A 15,544-nucleotide genomic window follows, 5' to 3' on the forward strand; every position below is an offset into this window, starting at 1 on the left:
CCTAGCGGGGCCGAAGGGGGACGCGGAGGGGCGTGCCGACTTCAGGGGACGCCTGATCCGAGGCAGGCCCAGGTTGGCGCCGCTCCCCGCGGAAAGTGAGATGAGGTGGGCGGGCAAGAAGTGCTCCAGCGAGACTCAGGTGAACGCGCAGGCAGCACCAGGGACGGACTCGAAGCTCCTGTTCCACCAACTGCCGCCAAGACGCTGAGGACCCAACGGGGCTCCTCACGGCGCGACGCCTTCGGGGAAATGAAGTCCGGAACGGAACCACACACGGATTGGCGAGCGTCTGGGTGAAGGGCGGAGCGAGGGAGAGAGGTGCTTCTGTGATTGGTGAAAAGATCTCAGTCTGGACCTCGGATTTGAGAGTAACGTAACGTAGGAGCACCTCCTTCCCTTCCATTGGCTTAATTGCCTGCGAGGTGGGATAACTAGCAAACGGGGACTAGAAATAGGGATGTCGAACAGCAACGCGGGGAGACGCAGTTGTGACGCACTTCCGGCGGCCTACGCGAGAAAGATGGCTGCATCCCAGCAGCAAGCTTCAGCGGCTTCCTCAGCTGCTGGTGTATCGGGTCCTAGTTCGGCTGGCGGCCCGGGTCCCCAGCAGCAGCCGCAACCGCCAGCACAACTGGTGGGCCCTGCCCAGAGCGGCCTGCTGCAGCAACAGCAACAGGACTTCGATCCTGTGCAGCGTTATAAGATGCTCATCCCGCAGCTGAAGGAGAGTCTACAGGTGATTGGCCTTAAGCAGCGAGAAGCAAACTGCATTTGGTAGTCTAACTTCAGAGGGGCGGGCCGAGGGCCAGGTTAGTCGGAGAGAGTGCTAGGCAGAAAGAGAAGTAGAACCTGCTGTTTTGGCCTGGCGCGGCGGCGCACGCCTGTGTTCCCACGCCTGTCATCCCAGCACTTTGGGAGGCTGAGGCGGGCGGATAACTTGAGGTCAGGAGTTCTAGACCAGCCTAGTGAAACCCCGTCTCTACTAAAAATACAAAAATTAGCCAGGCATGGTGGCGCGCGCCTGTAATTACAGCTACTCGGGAGGCTAACGCAGGAGAATCGTTTGAACCCAGGAGGCGGAGGTTGCAGTGAACCGAGATCGTGCCATTGCACTCCAGCCTGGGCAACACAGCGAGACTCCGTCCAAAAAAAAAAAAAAAAAAACCTGTTGTTTTATGCGAGACCTAAGCGAAGCTCGGCAGAGATGATAGAATCAGCGCTGATGTTGAGGCTGGGACTGGCCGGAGGAGTGAGGGGTTGTTTAAAGGAGAACTGAGCTCTGGTCGTTAAAGCCTGAGGAGAGGACTAGCTTATACTGAGATTCTGCCCTTGATTGATAGGTGAGGGAGGACGCTTAGATTATTGGCGAGAAGCTCAGGTGAGAGCGGGCCTCTGGAAGGATGGAGTGGTGACAGCTATAGGAATCGAAACAAGTATTTGGAAAGTCAGGAGGGAAGGTGCCAGTTGAAAAGAAGACCTGAGATTGAGTGATCTTAAGGAAGAGTGTTCCCTTTTGTTTTTCCATTTCCCACGTTTTGTTTTTGTTTTGACTAGACCTTGATGAAGGTTGCAGCACAAAACTTGATTCAGAACACTAACATCGACAATGGACAGTGAGTGCAGCCCCCTTTCCCAGGATATTCCGTTGCCTCCCCAGTCTTTGAAATTCATCTTTCTTTCTCCTCCCTGCCCACCTCACCTCCTATATTTACTTTTTTTTTTTTTTTTTTTTTTTTTTTTTTTTTGAGACAGGGTGTCCCTCTGTCACCCAGGCTGGAATACAGTGGCACGATCTTGGCTTATTGCAGCCTTGAACACCTGAGCTCAGGTGATCCTCTTGCCTCCGCCTCCCAAGTAGCCAGGACTGCAGACATGGCTACAGACTACAGATGCCTGGCTAAGTTGTAAGATTTTTTATAGAGACAGAGTCTTGCTATGTTGCCCAGGCTGGTCTCAAACTCCTGGCCTCTAGCGATCCCCTCAGCCTCACGAATCACTCCTCCTATTTTATTTTATTTTGTTTTTGTTGTTTTGTAGAGACAGGGTCTTGCCATGTTGCCCAGGCTGGTCTCAAACTCCTGGGTTCAAACAGTCCTTCCACCTTGGCCTCCCAGAGTGCTGGGATGACAGTCATGAACCATCACAACCAATCTTTTTTTTTTTTTTTGGAGATAAGAGTCTTGCTCTGTCGCGCAGGCTGGAGTGCAGTGGCACAGTCTCGGCTCACTGCAACCTCTGCCTCCCGGGTTCAAACGATTCTCCTGCCTCAGCCTGCCAAGTAGCTGGGACTACAGGCATGTGCCAGCACATCTGGCTAATTTTTTGTATTTTTAGTAGAGATGGGGTTTCACCATGTTGTCCAGGCTGGTCTCGAACTGCTGACCTCAGGTGATCTGCTCAACTCGGCCTCCCAAAGTGCTGGGATTACAGGCATGAGCTACCACGCCCAGTCTCCTTTTTTTTTAAACCCCGCCAGTTTTCAACCACTACTTCAGAGCCCCTGGGCCTGTACCTGGTTTCCTGTTGGACACTTGGTTGGGTAGATACTGGTGTCCCAGAGATTAGAAATCAATTCTTCAGACATCCTTTTTTTCTGGTCTGTAGAAAGAGCAGTGATGGACCCATACAGCGCTTTGACAAGTGCCTGGAGGAGTTCTACGCACTCTGTGACCAGCTGGAGCTCTGCCTGGTGAGAAGCCTTCTGGACATGGGGTAACGACAGCCCTGTCCCAGTCTCCGGGGTCTTCAGAAACCCTCAGTCAGTCAGTCAACTCACATTCAACTGGGGACCTCCTGTGGGCCAGACCTGTGCTTCCACCAACACTGAGGACCCAGGGTTGCTCTGATCCTTGCCCTCACAGAGCTTTCAGTTGAGTGGAATAATAAGCACACCCCTAAACAGTGACAGCTCAGAGTGGTCAGTGCTGTGATAGGAGAAGCTTAGGCCAGAGTGGTTAGGGTTATGATTGGGGAGGCACAGGCAGAGGGATCAGGGCTGGGATGCAGAAATCTCAGCTGTGGAAGCACTGGGTGGGGATAGGAAGAGAGTGGCTTAGGGAAGGCTGCTGCTAGAGAGCACATCTGAGCAAGTCTGAAACAAAGGAGGGAAGAGGGGCAGGAGTTGAGAGGAGGGCAAGTGACTAAGAATACAACCTCCGGAGTCAGATGCACCATCAGTCTCTACCTCTGACCTCTGGGTTCCTCCTTAGGAAAATGGAGTTTCCAGGAAAACTTAGATTATGCATGTAAACTACTTAACATGATACTAGGCATATGGCAAATGTGTACTGTGGTATCATCATTATTTTGGACTGGTTTTTTTTGTCGGGGGGACGAGGCGGGGACAGTCTCATTCTGTCACCCAGGCTGGAGTATAGTGGCACCATTTCAGCTCACTGCAGCCTCCTCCTCCTGGTTTCAAGTGATTCTGGTGCCTCAGCCTCCCAAGTAGCTAGGACTATAGGCGCACACTACCACGTCTGGCTCATTTTTGTATTTTTAGTAGACACGGGGTTTCACCATTTTGGCCAGGCTAGTCTTGAACTCCTGGCCCCAAGTGATCCGCCCGCCTCAGTCTCCTAAAGTGCTGGGATTACAGGCATGAGCCACTGCACCCAGCCTTTTCTTTTTTTTGAGAGAGTCTCACTCTGTCACCAGGCTGGAGTGCAGTGGCGCAATTTCGCTCACTGCAACCTCGGCCTCCCAGGTTCAAGCGATTCTCTTGCCTCAGCCTCCTGAGTAACTGGGACTACAGGCACGCACCACCAAGCCCAGCAAATTTTTGTATTTTTAGTAGAGACGTGGTTTCACCATGTTGGCCAGGATGGTCTTGATTTCTTGACCTTGTGATCCGCCCGTCTCATCCTCCCAAAGTGCTGGGATTACAGGTGTGAGCTACCTGCACCCGGCCTTTTTTTTTTTTTTTTTTTTTTTTTGAGTCAGAGTCTCACTCTGTCGCCCAGGCTGGACTACAGTGGCACAGTCTCAGCTCACTGCAGCCTCTACTTCTGGGCTGAAGTGATCCTCCCACCTCAACCTTCCAAGTAGCTGGGACTACAGGCATGCGCCGCCATGCCTGGCTAATTTTTGTATTTTTTGTGGAGATGAGGTTTTGCCATGTTGACCAGGCTAGTCTTGAATGCCTGGGGTCAAGCAATTTACCCACCTCAGCCTCCCAAAGGGGGATTACAGACCACTGTGCCTGGCCTGTCCTGGGTTTTGAAGGAAAAGTGAGAGGTTGAGAAGCTTAGTAGTGTCAGAACCATGTTCCAGCCGGAGGGAATAATATTTGCTTTAAATTTGTTTTAGGAACATCAAGTAATTTAGTCTGGCTGAGGTGTGGTAGGCATAGGAGCTTGTTGGATTTTGAATATAATCCTACGGGCACTGGGGAGGCATGGAGGGTTTCAAGCAGGGAAGAACATGGACCTGTCTGCTTTTTTTTTTTTTTTTTTTTTTTTTTTGAGACAGAGTCTTGCTCTGTCGCCCAGACTGGAGTGCAGTGGCGTGAGCTCGGCTCACTGCAAGCTCCGCCTCCTGGGTTCAGGCCATTCTCCTGCCTCAGCCTCCCGAGGAGCTGGGACCACAGGCGCCCACCACCACGCCCGGCTAATTTTTTGTATTTTTAGTGGAGACGGGGTTTCACCATGTTAACCAGGATGGTCTCGATCTCCTGACCTCGTGATCCGCCTGCCTCGGCCTCCCAAAGTGCTGGGATTACAGGCGTGAGCCACCACTCCCGGCCGGACCTGTCTGCTTTTTAGGACTATGCCTCTGGCTGGCAAATGAGGGGTGGGTTCAAGGGGCTGAGACTGGAGGCAGGAGCCCGAGGCAGGAGCCCAAGGACGCAGCCATGGCATGATCCAAGTATGCCTGGACTGGGCTTCACCAGGGCGGGGCCATGAGGAAATGGGGAAGACTGGGGAACTTGAGAGGCTTCGCGTGCAGGGCTTTGTATGCAGGCCACAGGACTGGTGTGCTGGAAGGAGCTAAAATTTCTGGGATGAGGCCCAGGGCTCTAGTTTAGAATGGAGGACTGTCCCTGAAACAGGGACCTAGGAGAAGCAGTTTTGGGGAGCATAAGGGCCCTACGAATGTCAGGGGGAGGACGGCGACAGTGTGGGCGCCATCGGTGCAGAGGGGGAAACTGAGTGGTGTGTGTGGCTGTGACAGCCCTGGGAGGGCTTGAACAGTGAGAGAAGACGGGGCCTAGGAATGGCTGCCCTTAGGTAGTGTAAGAAGTATCTAGAGCTGGCCAGGCGCGCTGTTTCACGCCTGTAACCCCAGCACTTTGAGAGGCTGAGGCGGGCAGATCACAAGGTCAGGAGTTCGAGACCAGCCTGGCCAACATGGCGAAACCCTATCTCTACTAAAAATACAAAAATTAGCCAGGCATGATGGCGTGCGCCTGTAATCCCAGCTACTTGAATGAGACAGGAGAATCTCTTGAACCCGGGAGGTGGAGGTTGGAATGAGCCAAGATGGCGCCACGGCACTCCAGCCTGGGTAACAGAGCAGGACTCTCTCTCCAAAAAGAAAAAGGGCCGGGCACAGTGGCTCACGCCTGTAATCCCAGTACTTTGGGAGGCTGAGGCGGGTGGATCACCTGAGGTCATGAGTTTGAGACCAGCGTGGCCAATGTGATAAAACCCCGTCTCGGCGGATCACAAGGTCAGGAGATCGAGACCATCCTAACTAACGGGCTAACACAGTGAAACCCCGTCTCTACTAAAAATACAAAAAATTAGCTGGGCGTGGTAGCGGGCACCTGTAGTCCCAGCTACTCGGGAGGCTGAGGCAGGAGAAGGGCGTGAACCCACGAGGTGGAGCTTGCAGGTAGCCGAGATCGCGCCACTGCACTCCAGCCTGGGTGACAGAGCAAAGACTCCGTCTCAAAAAAAAAAAAAAGAAACCCCGTCTCTACTAAAATACAAAAAAATTAGCCGGGCTTGGTGGCGGGCGCCTGTAATCCCAGCTATTCGGGAGGCTGAGGCAGGAGAATCACTTGAGCCCAGGGAGCAGAGGTTGCAGTGAGCTGAGATCGCGCCATTGCACTCCAGCCTGGGCGACAAGACTGAAACTCCATCTCAAAAGAAAAAAAAAAGAAAGTAGTACCTAGAGCAGCCAGAGAAGCAGGCGGCAAACCAAGGGCGGGCGCCATCTGAGATGCCACTGCCAACACCAGGCCTGGAGCTGGGGCAGTAACAATGATAGTAGTTAACATTTCTTGGCACTTTAAACGGTGTGCCAGGATCTGTGCCTGTGTTTCACACACCTGCTCTCACTGTTCTCACCTTATGAGGTAGAAGAGGTTTCTACCCGTTTTCCAAAGAGGAAACTGAGGCTCAGAAAAGAGTAGCCGCCATGCCCCCACGTTCCCCAGCAAGTGATTGGCAGGGCCAACCTCTGACTCCAAGACCTGGGAAATCCAGAGGCCAAGCCAACAACCCCCAGCTAGCCCTTGGGGTGGGGTAGAATGACCTGGGGTGGAGCTGATGCTGTCCCCTTGCCTGCCTGTCCACAGCGCCTGGCGCATGAGTGCCTGTCACAGAGCTGTGACAGTGCCAAGCACTCTCCCACGCTGGTGCCCACAGCCACCAAGCCCGACGCGGTGCAGCCTGACAGCCTCCCCTACCCACAGTACCTGGCGGTCATCAAAGCCCAGATTTCCTGTGCCAAGGACATTCACACCGCCCTGCTGGACTGTGCCAACAAGGTCACGGGCAAGACACCCGCCCCACCTGCTGGCCCTGGGGGCACCCTGTGAAGTGGGGGGGCAGGGAGTGGGGCAGGCAGTGGTTGGAGGGTGGTGTACAAAGGGAATGAAAAGCGTCCTGGGCCTAAACACAGAAGCCTCCTGTCTTTTCCTGCCTGAGCACCGCGGCGGGAGCCAGCAGGGGGCAGCAGAGGCCAACAGGGAGCTCGCTGGCCGGTCCCTGCCTCCCTGCCCCTTCTTCCTGCTCCCCCTCCTAGCCTAGGGTAGACTTTGGACTGTGTGTGTTGATGATCTCTCTGTTCCACAGGCCCTCCCTCAACCTGGCCTGGGTGTGGAACCCTGGCTGTCCCCTCTCCCTCAGTCCTTCCTGACTGTCTCCAGCTGGGAGGTGGTCTCTGTGTGCCACTCTTCTGTCTCTATTACAGTTGTCTCTCTCTCATCCTGTCTCTTTTTGTCCTTGTTTATGTGTTCCTCTTAATGTGTTTCTCCCCATAGTCCTATGTCTCTCTCTGACTAGTCCCCTTTAGCTGTCTTCTATCCCCAGCTCCTAACTGGGAATCTGTGTCTATGTAGGGAACCAGCACCCTGGGTTATCTGGGGCTAAGGGAAGGGACTTCATTTCCAGGGGCCACAGCCAAGCCCAGAGTCCCCCAGCAGCTCACATGTCAGCGTAGACCCCAGGGTCTTGGCCTAGGAGAGGAGCAGTAGAGGGGCCCAGGCTCTGAGCTCCACAGGTCTGAGCAGGGAGCAACTCAGGCCCCCACCCAAGCCTGCGTCAGCGGAACTTGAGTGAGGGGCGTTGTGCAATCTGTGGCAAGGCTGGCCCAGCTGGATGCCTGGGTCCCAGTATTTTTAGCCCCAAAGGAGAAGTGAAAAGGCCCCAGCCACGGTGAGTCATCAGTCCTGGGGAAGAACCCAGGCGCCTGAGCCCCAGCTCCGGGAAGCAGGCACTGGGGAGGGGGCTTCAAGGAGGGAGTGCCCCCTCAGACTCCCTCCTTCCCTGGGAGCTTCAGGAAGTTCAGCCTTGGCCTTCAGGCCTGAGCAAGTGCAGGGCGGAGCTACCAGCCCAGGCTCAGATGTTGGGGTGTGAAAGCCTCAAGTGACTCAGCCTGGTTGGAGAACTGCCCCACCCAGTATCTTCTGTGCCATGGTTCCCACATTCCCACTCAGTGGCCTCCTGTCCTGGACCCCATGCCTGCAAGGAAACCCCAGGATCACGGATACCTCTGTGATTCATGCTGAGCCCAAGTCCCCACACTGGAAAACTGGGAAATGGCCAGCCATGTGTGTCCCAGGAAATTCCTCCCCTTGTTCTTCCTTGAAGTGCCCAAGCATGTAGGTCAGGAAGGCAGGCTGAAGCACTGTCCCTAAGAGGAATTTCTCCTTCAGGGAAGCCTCAGTTTATCTAATTGAATCAGTTTTCTACCCAATCCCCCGATTTTGTAGGATAATCTTCCTTATCTAAAGTAACTGATTATGGACTTTAATCACATCTACAAAAACACTTCCATGGCAACAGCTAGATGAGTGTTTGATTGAATAACTGGGACTGTAGCCCGTCCAAGTTGACACACAAAACTGACCATCGGACTGGGCGCGGTGGTTCACACCTGTAATCCCAACACTTTGGGAGCCTGAGGTGGGCGGATCACAAGGTCAGGAGTTCAAGACCAGCCTGGCCAACATGGTGAAACCCCATCTTTACTAAAAATACAAAAAATTAGCCAGGCGTGGTGGCATGCGCCTGTAATCCCAGCTACTCAGAAAGCTGAGGCAGGAGAATCGCTTGAACCTGGGAGGCAGAGGTTGCATTGAGCCAAGATCGCACCATTGCACTCCAGCCTGGGTGACAAGGCAAGACTGTGTCTCAAAAAAATAAAAACCTGACCATCTAGTCATTGTCATCTGGGCACCTTCACACATCTCCTTAACTACACTTAACCTCCAAATAAGTACGATAGCATAGTCATAGTCCCACCCAACATGATACACTTATCTTGCATACAACTGAAAACCACTAACCCTTTCCCCAACAGAGCCCACCAGCAGTGGTGGAGATGTCAGTCCATGAGCACACACACAAGACAGGGACTGCTGGCCCTCCCAGGTGGTGTCAACACAACATCACACACAGGTGGGGGCCTGATAGCCCAGCACCCATGATACAGGGGCTACCAATGCTTAAAACCACACCCAGGGAGGCCACAGAGGCACTCAGTGGGTGGTGGGTTGGTGGATGCACATTTACCAGGCACAGGGCGGAGGTGGGCACCACAAAGTTGCATTCACTCAGCAAACGTACTGGGTATCTTGTGCCCAAGCCCTGTATTTGTGGAGCTGATAATCTAGTGAGAGACAGTAAATGTGATAAAAGTAAAACATAACAGATGGTGAAAAATTAAAGCAGAAAAGTGAGATCAGAAGTGGAGATGTTGGGGCCAGGCACAGTGGCCCAGGCCCGTAATCCCATCACTTTGGGAGATGCAGGCAGTTGGATGGCTTGAGCCCAGGATTTCAAGACCAGTCTGGGCAACATAGCAAAAGCCTGTATCTGCAAAAAAAATTCAAAAATCAGCTAGGTGTGGTGGTGCGTGCCCAAATTCCCAGGTACTCGGAGGCTGACAGGTGGGAAGATGCCTTGAGCTTGAAAGGTCGAGGCTGCAGTGAGCTGTGATTGCACCACTGCACTCCAGCTTAGTTGATGGAGACCCTGTTTTTTTAACAAAGAAGCGAAGGTGTTTACACAAGCAAAATACTCCTTCTTTTAAGTGTAATTAAGTTGATCCAAAAAAAGTGGAAATGAATAATTAAAAAACATAGGAGCAAATCTAACATGAAATGTAATATCTGCATGTGGAGAATTGTGTTACTTTATTGAAAAACATTAAAAGTTTGAGAAAAGTTGGACAGTGGTTTCGTGAGCATTCATTACGGCTTATATATGTTCCATGTATTTATTATTAAATAGATGACAAAGGTTTTCTTGTTTATATATTTTTGAAATGAGTCTCACTCTGTTGCCCAGGCTGGAGTGCAATGACGCCATCTTTGCTCACTGCAACCTCCGCCTCCTGGGTTCAAGTGATTCTCCTGCCTCAGCCTTCCGACTAGCTGGGATTACAGGGGTGCATCACCACGCCCGGCTAATTTTTATATTTTTAGTAGAGATGGGTTTTCACCATGTTGGCTAGGCTGGTCTTGAGCTTCTGACCTCAAGTGATCTGCCTGCCTCGGTCTCCCAAAATTCTGGGATTACAGGCACCAGCCACCAGCCACCGCGCCGGGCCTTTTGTTTATTATTATTTTTTTAAATTCTTGACAAAGGTCAAGGAAGGCCTCACTGAGAAGGCGGTATTAGAGCAGCCCCAAAGGAAAGGGAATAAGCTTGGGGACATCCACACATCCAGGCAAGAGTGCTCCAGACAGAGGGAACTGCAAGTGCCAGGGACCTGGGACAGGAATGTGCTGGGGTTTATGGAACACATGAAAAGGAGGCTTGGGCACAATGAGGGAGCAGGGATAGGAGAGGAAATCCAGACAGGTCACAGAGGGCCTTGGTGAGGACTTGGCTTTGCTAGATAACTAAACCCAGAGGGAGATTACACAGTCTGGTGCACACTGCACGCTCCAGGGAGGGGGTGTATGTGAGGTGCACAGCCACCACAAAACAGACAGTGGGGACTCGAGCACACAGCATGCTTGCCCCCCTGCAGAGCTAACCCACTATGCTACAATCATGGTGCCCCCAGGGACCCCATCCCATTGACAGTCCCACAAACAGATACCTTCAGGGAGCGACCCAGCCACATGAATACACAAACAACCCTCTAACCACCACTTAACCCGATAAGCTATCTCTCACCCCATCGCAGACTTTGCCCATCACAGGCTGACTCAGCCCTGTCCTTAGCCCAGCACTATCAGAAGCAGCCTCATCAGCCCTGCCCCAGCTTCTCAGGTGCTCGTGTCTGCACGTCTGCTCTGCCCACGGAGGCCGACACAAGAACGGTGACATGGAGTGGGGGAGCTCGCCAGCTACTCTTCCCATCACGCGGGCTGTAGACGTCAGAAACCAAAGTTCATCGGTTTCACTGCCTTGTGACTGGGGCCACAGGAACTGCATTCAGACGCTGGCCTACTGTGATCTGCACATGCAGTCTTAGACACCCACGACAAAGGACGTGGACATACGTGAACGCTATTCACACAGCTGGGGACTAGACACACTGAGCCACAAAGGCCTTGCGCACGGCCACAGCTGCAGAGTCACGGATGCTCACACAGCTTCAAATGTGTGTGCCAGGTGTGGTGGCACATGCCTGTCGTCCCAGCTACCTGGGAGGCTGAAGTGGGAGGATCGATTCAGCCCAGGAGGTCGAGGCTGCAGTGAGCTGAGATTGTGCTGCTGCACTCCAGCCTGGGCAACAGAGCGAGACCCTGTCTCAAAGCAACACACACACACAAAGTTGTGTGTGCACAGAGCCTCAGACACGGGGGGGGCAGAGTCATTCCCTCACCCAGGCACCTGCGCTGAGTTACACACACTTAGTCACTGCAGATCCCACAGTGGCTCAGAGCGACACACACATATACAGGTGGGGATGAAAACCCCATGTTCTTTTTTTTTTTTTTTTTTTTGAGACGGAGTCTGGCTCTGTCACCCAGGCTGGAGTGCAGTGGCCGGATCTCAGCTCACTGCAAGCTCCGCCTCCCGGGTTTACGCCATTCTCCGGCCTCAGCCTCCCGAGTAGCTGGGACTACAGGCGCCCGCCACCTCGCCCGGCTAGTTTTTTGTATTTCTTAATAGAGACGGGGTTTCACCGTGTTAGCCAGGATGGTCTCGATCTCCTGACCTCGTGATCCGCCCGTCTCGGCCTCCCAAAGTGCTGGGATTACAGGCTTGAGCCAACCGCGCCCGGCCGAAAAAACCCCATGTTCTTAATGCCGCCTCAAAGACAAATTGCAGTACAGTTAAAACAGAGCATCCACCCCACACCCAGAGATGGCCAAAGCACACACGGTACAGTCGATCACACAGGCGGTTTCACACACTGATTCACACAGCCAAGTCATGCGGGATTGTATGCACACAGCCTTCTCACAGGAAACTGGGCACACTTGTGCCCCTCGACGTCCCCCACTGCATACCCAGGCACACCGGATCTCGCACCCCCAGATGCCAAGGCGCACCTTTGCACCCGCAAGCACACACACTGTTCACACAACTGGGTACACATGCCGGCTAGCCCGGCCCGCCGCCCACGCAGTCGCATGCCAGGGTACACTTGGCCAGCCCCGCCCTTGGCCACGCCCAATCAGGCCCAGGCAATCACGCCAGACGCACACACGGCGCGGGCACACGTGCCGCGGGTACACGGTCCCCAGCTCGCCCGCGCACTCGGCCGGCTCTCACACCCCCGCGTTTCCCGTCCCCGCTTGTTTTTCTGGAAACTCTGCTCTCCGCTCCCCTCCCCCTAGGCAGGAAGTGTTGGCTGTATTTTTAGCCTCTCTGGTTTCCGCCCCTTTCCTTCTCTTTTCGCCCGCCCAGGACTGGCCCCAGCGCCCCGCGGGGGACCCCGGCCATCCCCTTCCCCACCGTCATTCCAGAGGGGATTCCCGGCCGCCGCTGGGCCTGCGGATTTTCCCGCTGGCTACGTGGGGAGCAGGGAGGAGTCCTGCCATGAACTTCCTCCTGGCCTGGGACGCCCGAGACCTGCGGGGAGGGCTGAAGGCCTGGGCTCCTGGATCTGAGGGCGGACGTGCTGGGGGTCTCCCGAGTCTGAGGAGGGGTTAGGGGCCTGGACCGCTGGATCTGAGGGAGGAGGAGCTGGGGGCCTGGACCCCTGGGTCTGAGGGAGAAGGGGCTGGGGTCTCAGGGGGGGGCCTGAGGATCTGAGGGAGGAGGGACTGACGGCCTGGATCCCTGGGTCTGAGGGAGGAGGGGTTAGGGGCCTGGACCCCTGGATCCGAAGGAGGAGGGGCTGGGGGCCTGGACTCTTGAGTCTGAGGGAGGAGGGGCTGGGGATTCAGGCCCCTGGGTTACTGCGAGGGAGGAGGGACTGAGGCCTTGGTCTCCTGGGTCCCCAGGTCTGTGGGTTTGGGGAGGTGGAGGACCAGTCCTTCTGCGAGCAAAGCATCCCCCTCCTTTGAGAATGGCCCTATCCCAAAAGTCCTGACTCGGGGCGATGACTCAGCAGATGGAGAGAGGAGGGGGACAGGCTGACTCAGGGATGGGAAATCCTCCCAGTATCCAGGGAGTAGAAACTGGAATCCCTCCTCCAGGATCGATCGCAGCCCGAGCTGAGCCGGGCTCCGCAGACCCAAGGGTGCCCCCCACTCCCCTTTCCCCGCCTCAGTCCTATAAGCTGTGTAAGGATTTGGAGCTCGGCCGAGAGGCGGGTCCCAGGTCCCCCTCCTCCCCCCTTTTTCCCCGTTATCCTCGGGGCTCTGTTTACAGGAGACGGGAGCCCTGGTTACAGGAGAGGAACCCGAGTGTCCGGGCTGAACCTCCTCGTCACGGCTTACAGGAAGCCCCCACTCCCCCGCCCCTTGCGAGTGAGTCACAGGCGAGCAGGAGGCCACAACCGTGCCAGAGCCGCCCGCGGCCCGCCCAGCTCACGAGACCGGCCCGGGAAGGCCCCTCAGCAAGCGCCGCATCAGGGATTCCCCCCCGCCGCTCTCAGACGAAGCAGGTCGACGTGGAGCCTGGCAGAATCTCCCCACCTTAATACAAGCCCGCAGCCTGCAAGAATGAACTTTCCACCATTATAACTGCGCACTGTGGCAATGATTTCTACCCCCGCATTTTCACTCAGGGCAGCCAGCTCTCCAACACCCCTTAAAAAATAAATTGTCTTTCCAGATCTTAAGAGGGTTTTCACTTAGGGCAACCCTTTGATAACAAAAGATGTGCCAGTGTGGGGAATGATCCTTGAAAATGTAGTCTCGGCCGGGCGCGGTGGCTCACACCTGTAATCCCAGCACTTTGGGAGGCCAAGGCGGGTGGATCACGAGGTCAGGAAATCGAGACCATCTTGGCTAACACAGTGAAATCCCGTCTCTACTAAAAATACAAAAAAATAGCCAGGCATGGTGGCGGGAGCCTGTAGTCCCAGCTACTCGGGAGGCTGAGGCAGGAGAATGGCGTGAACCCGGGAGGCGGAGCTTGCAGTGAGCCGAGATCTCCCCACTGCACTCCAGCCTGGGCGACCCAGCGACACTCCGTCTCAAAATTTAAAAAAAAAAAAAAGGAAAATGTAGTCTGAAGGCACACCCCACTATAAGAGGCCCATCCAGCCATCAACTGAGGATGACCCATTTTTTTTTTCTTTTTGAAGCTTAAAACAGCTTTCAATCAATGCAACCATCCATTATAGTGAAAGACCTCCACCTTGCCAATCTTGAGTTTTCTTAGAGGGCAAACCTCAACATAATTTCAGGCCCTGGTAGGAGGCCTCTGCCGTTTGCTAGCTCGAACTAGAAGAGTAACGTTTATTACCCCCTTGAGAGGGAGTCTCACTCTGTGGCCCAGGCTGGAGTGCAGTGGCGGGATCTCAGCTCATGCAACCTCCGCCTCCTGGGTTCAAGCGACTCTCCCACCACAGCCTGCTCCCTCCCCGCCCCCCAATAGCGGGACCACAGGCGTGTGACACCGCACCCAGCTAATTTTTGTATTTTTGGTAGAAACGGGGATTCACCATGTTGCCCAGACTGGTCTCCAACTCCTGAGCTCTCATGATCCGCCCGCCTTGGGTGCCCAAAGTGCTAGGGCTACAGGTGTGAGACGGGCAGGAGAGTAACTTCACTTTGGTTTCCTCCTGCCTTAAATAGGCATACCACCTAGCATTAGGATGAATGTGCGTAAAGCATTTAGAACTCAGCCTAGGTGAGTTCTCCTTAACTCAGCCTAGAAGAGATCATCTGCCTGAGGATGAGGGGCTAGAGCCGCCCTGTGACTTGGGAAAGGAGGCCCCTTTTCAGCCTTGCTAGGTATCCTGGACCCCAACCCACTCACTCACCCACCCAACCCCAGCAAGTGGGGAGAGGGAGAGCAGTTCAGGTCTCATCTGTCTGGGCTGTTTAGGAGTGAGACAACACAAGGCAGGCAGTTCTCAGAGAATTCCCCTCCAAGGCCTGCCGGCTCTTTCTTGGCACTTTGCTTGGCAGATTTCTTTCTGTAAGTGCTTGTTTCTCACAGTCTTTCTCCTTTTTGTCCAGTTTTTCTTTTTAATTTTTTTAAATAGTATTTTTTGTAGAGATGGGATCTCACTGTTGCCCAGGCTGATCTTGAACTCCTGATCTCAGGTACTCCACCTGCCTCACCCTCTCAAAGTACTGGGATTGGCCGGGCTTGGTGGTTCGCACCTGTAATTCCAGCTCTTTGGGAGGCCGAGGTGGGAGGATCCCTTCAGTCTTGGAGGCGGAGGCGGAGGCGAAGATCACCCTGGGCAACATAGGGAAACCCCGTCTCTCAAAAAAAATAATAATGAAGAAAAGAAAGAAAGAAAGAAAAACACAAAAAGTGCTGGGATCACAGGCGTAAACCACTTGCGCTCAGCCCCTTTCTGTTTCTTTTTGTGATCCTCCCAACCCTCTTCTCCCTCTGAATCTGTCTCTGGGACTGTCTCTGTCTCCCTACCGTCCCTCCCCTGCTCACCCTATCTCTCCCTGTATGTGTCTCTCGGTGTGTGTGTGTCTCTGTTTTTCTCTCTGCCTCTCTCCCTGTCTGTCTGTACCCCTCTGCGTGTCTCTCCCCGCCCCCGTCCGTCTGTGTCGCACGCGCACCCCCATCGGGCCTCTGCCCTTGTCAATTGCCCCTGAAGCCCTGCC

General features: G+C 54.3%; 3 protein-coding genes across 3 annotated transcripts in view; 1 reads left to right on the top strand and 2 right to left on the bottom strand.

Moving 5' to 3' along the window:
• GMFG (glia maturation factor gamma) overlaps nt 1-15,544 on the bottom strand; it is a 257,896-nt gene that overhangs the window by 64,064 nt on the left and 178,288 nt on the right. The window lies entirely within an intron of this gene.
• PAF1 (PAF1 homolog, Paf1/RNA polymerase II complex component) overlaps nt 1-15,544 on the bottom strand; it is a 231,254-nt gene that overhangs the window by 5,819 nt on the left and 209,891 nt on the right. The window lies entirely within an intron of this gene.
• On the top strand, nt 480-9,614 carry MED29 (mediator complex subunit 29). The gene is made up of 4 exons (XM_050769399.1): nt 480-736; nt 1,555-1,613; nt 2,605-2,689; nt 6,524-9,614. The coding sequence occupies exons 1-4, from the start codon at nt 521-523 to the stop codon at nt 6,764-6,766; spliced, it is 603 nt and encodes a 200-aa protein (XP_050625356.1). The 5' UTR covers nt 480-520; the 3' UTR covers nt 6,767-9,614.

This window comes from Macaca thibetana, chromosome 19 (genome assembly GCF_024542745.1).
Source record: "Macaca thibetana thibetana isolate TM-01 chromosome 19, ASM2454274v1, whole genome shotgun sequence".
In the NCBI taxonomy this organism is placed as follows: domain Eukaryota; kingdom Metazoa; phylum Chordata; class Mammalia; order Primates; family Cercopithecidae; genus Macaca; species Macaca thibetana.

Bases quoted from the DNA above. Each gene is read 5' to 3' on its own strand.
- MED29 (XM_050769399.1), top strand. From the start codon at position 521: ATGGCTGCATCCCAGCAGCAAGCTTCAGCGGCTTCCTCAGCTGCTGGT. The intron at 737-1,554 runs GTGATTGGCCTT...TGTTTTGACTAG, and splicing joins AGCTGAAGGAGAGTCTACAG to ACCTTGATGAAGGTTGCAGC. The intron at 2,690-6,523 runs GTGAGAAGCCTT...GCCTGTCCACAG, and splicing joins ACCAGCTGGAGCTCTGCCTG to CGCCTGGCGCATGAGTGCCT.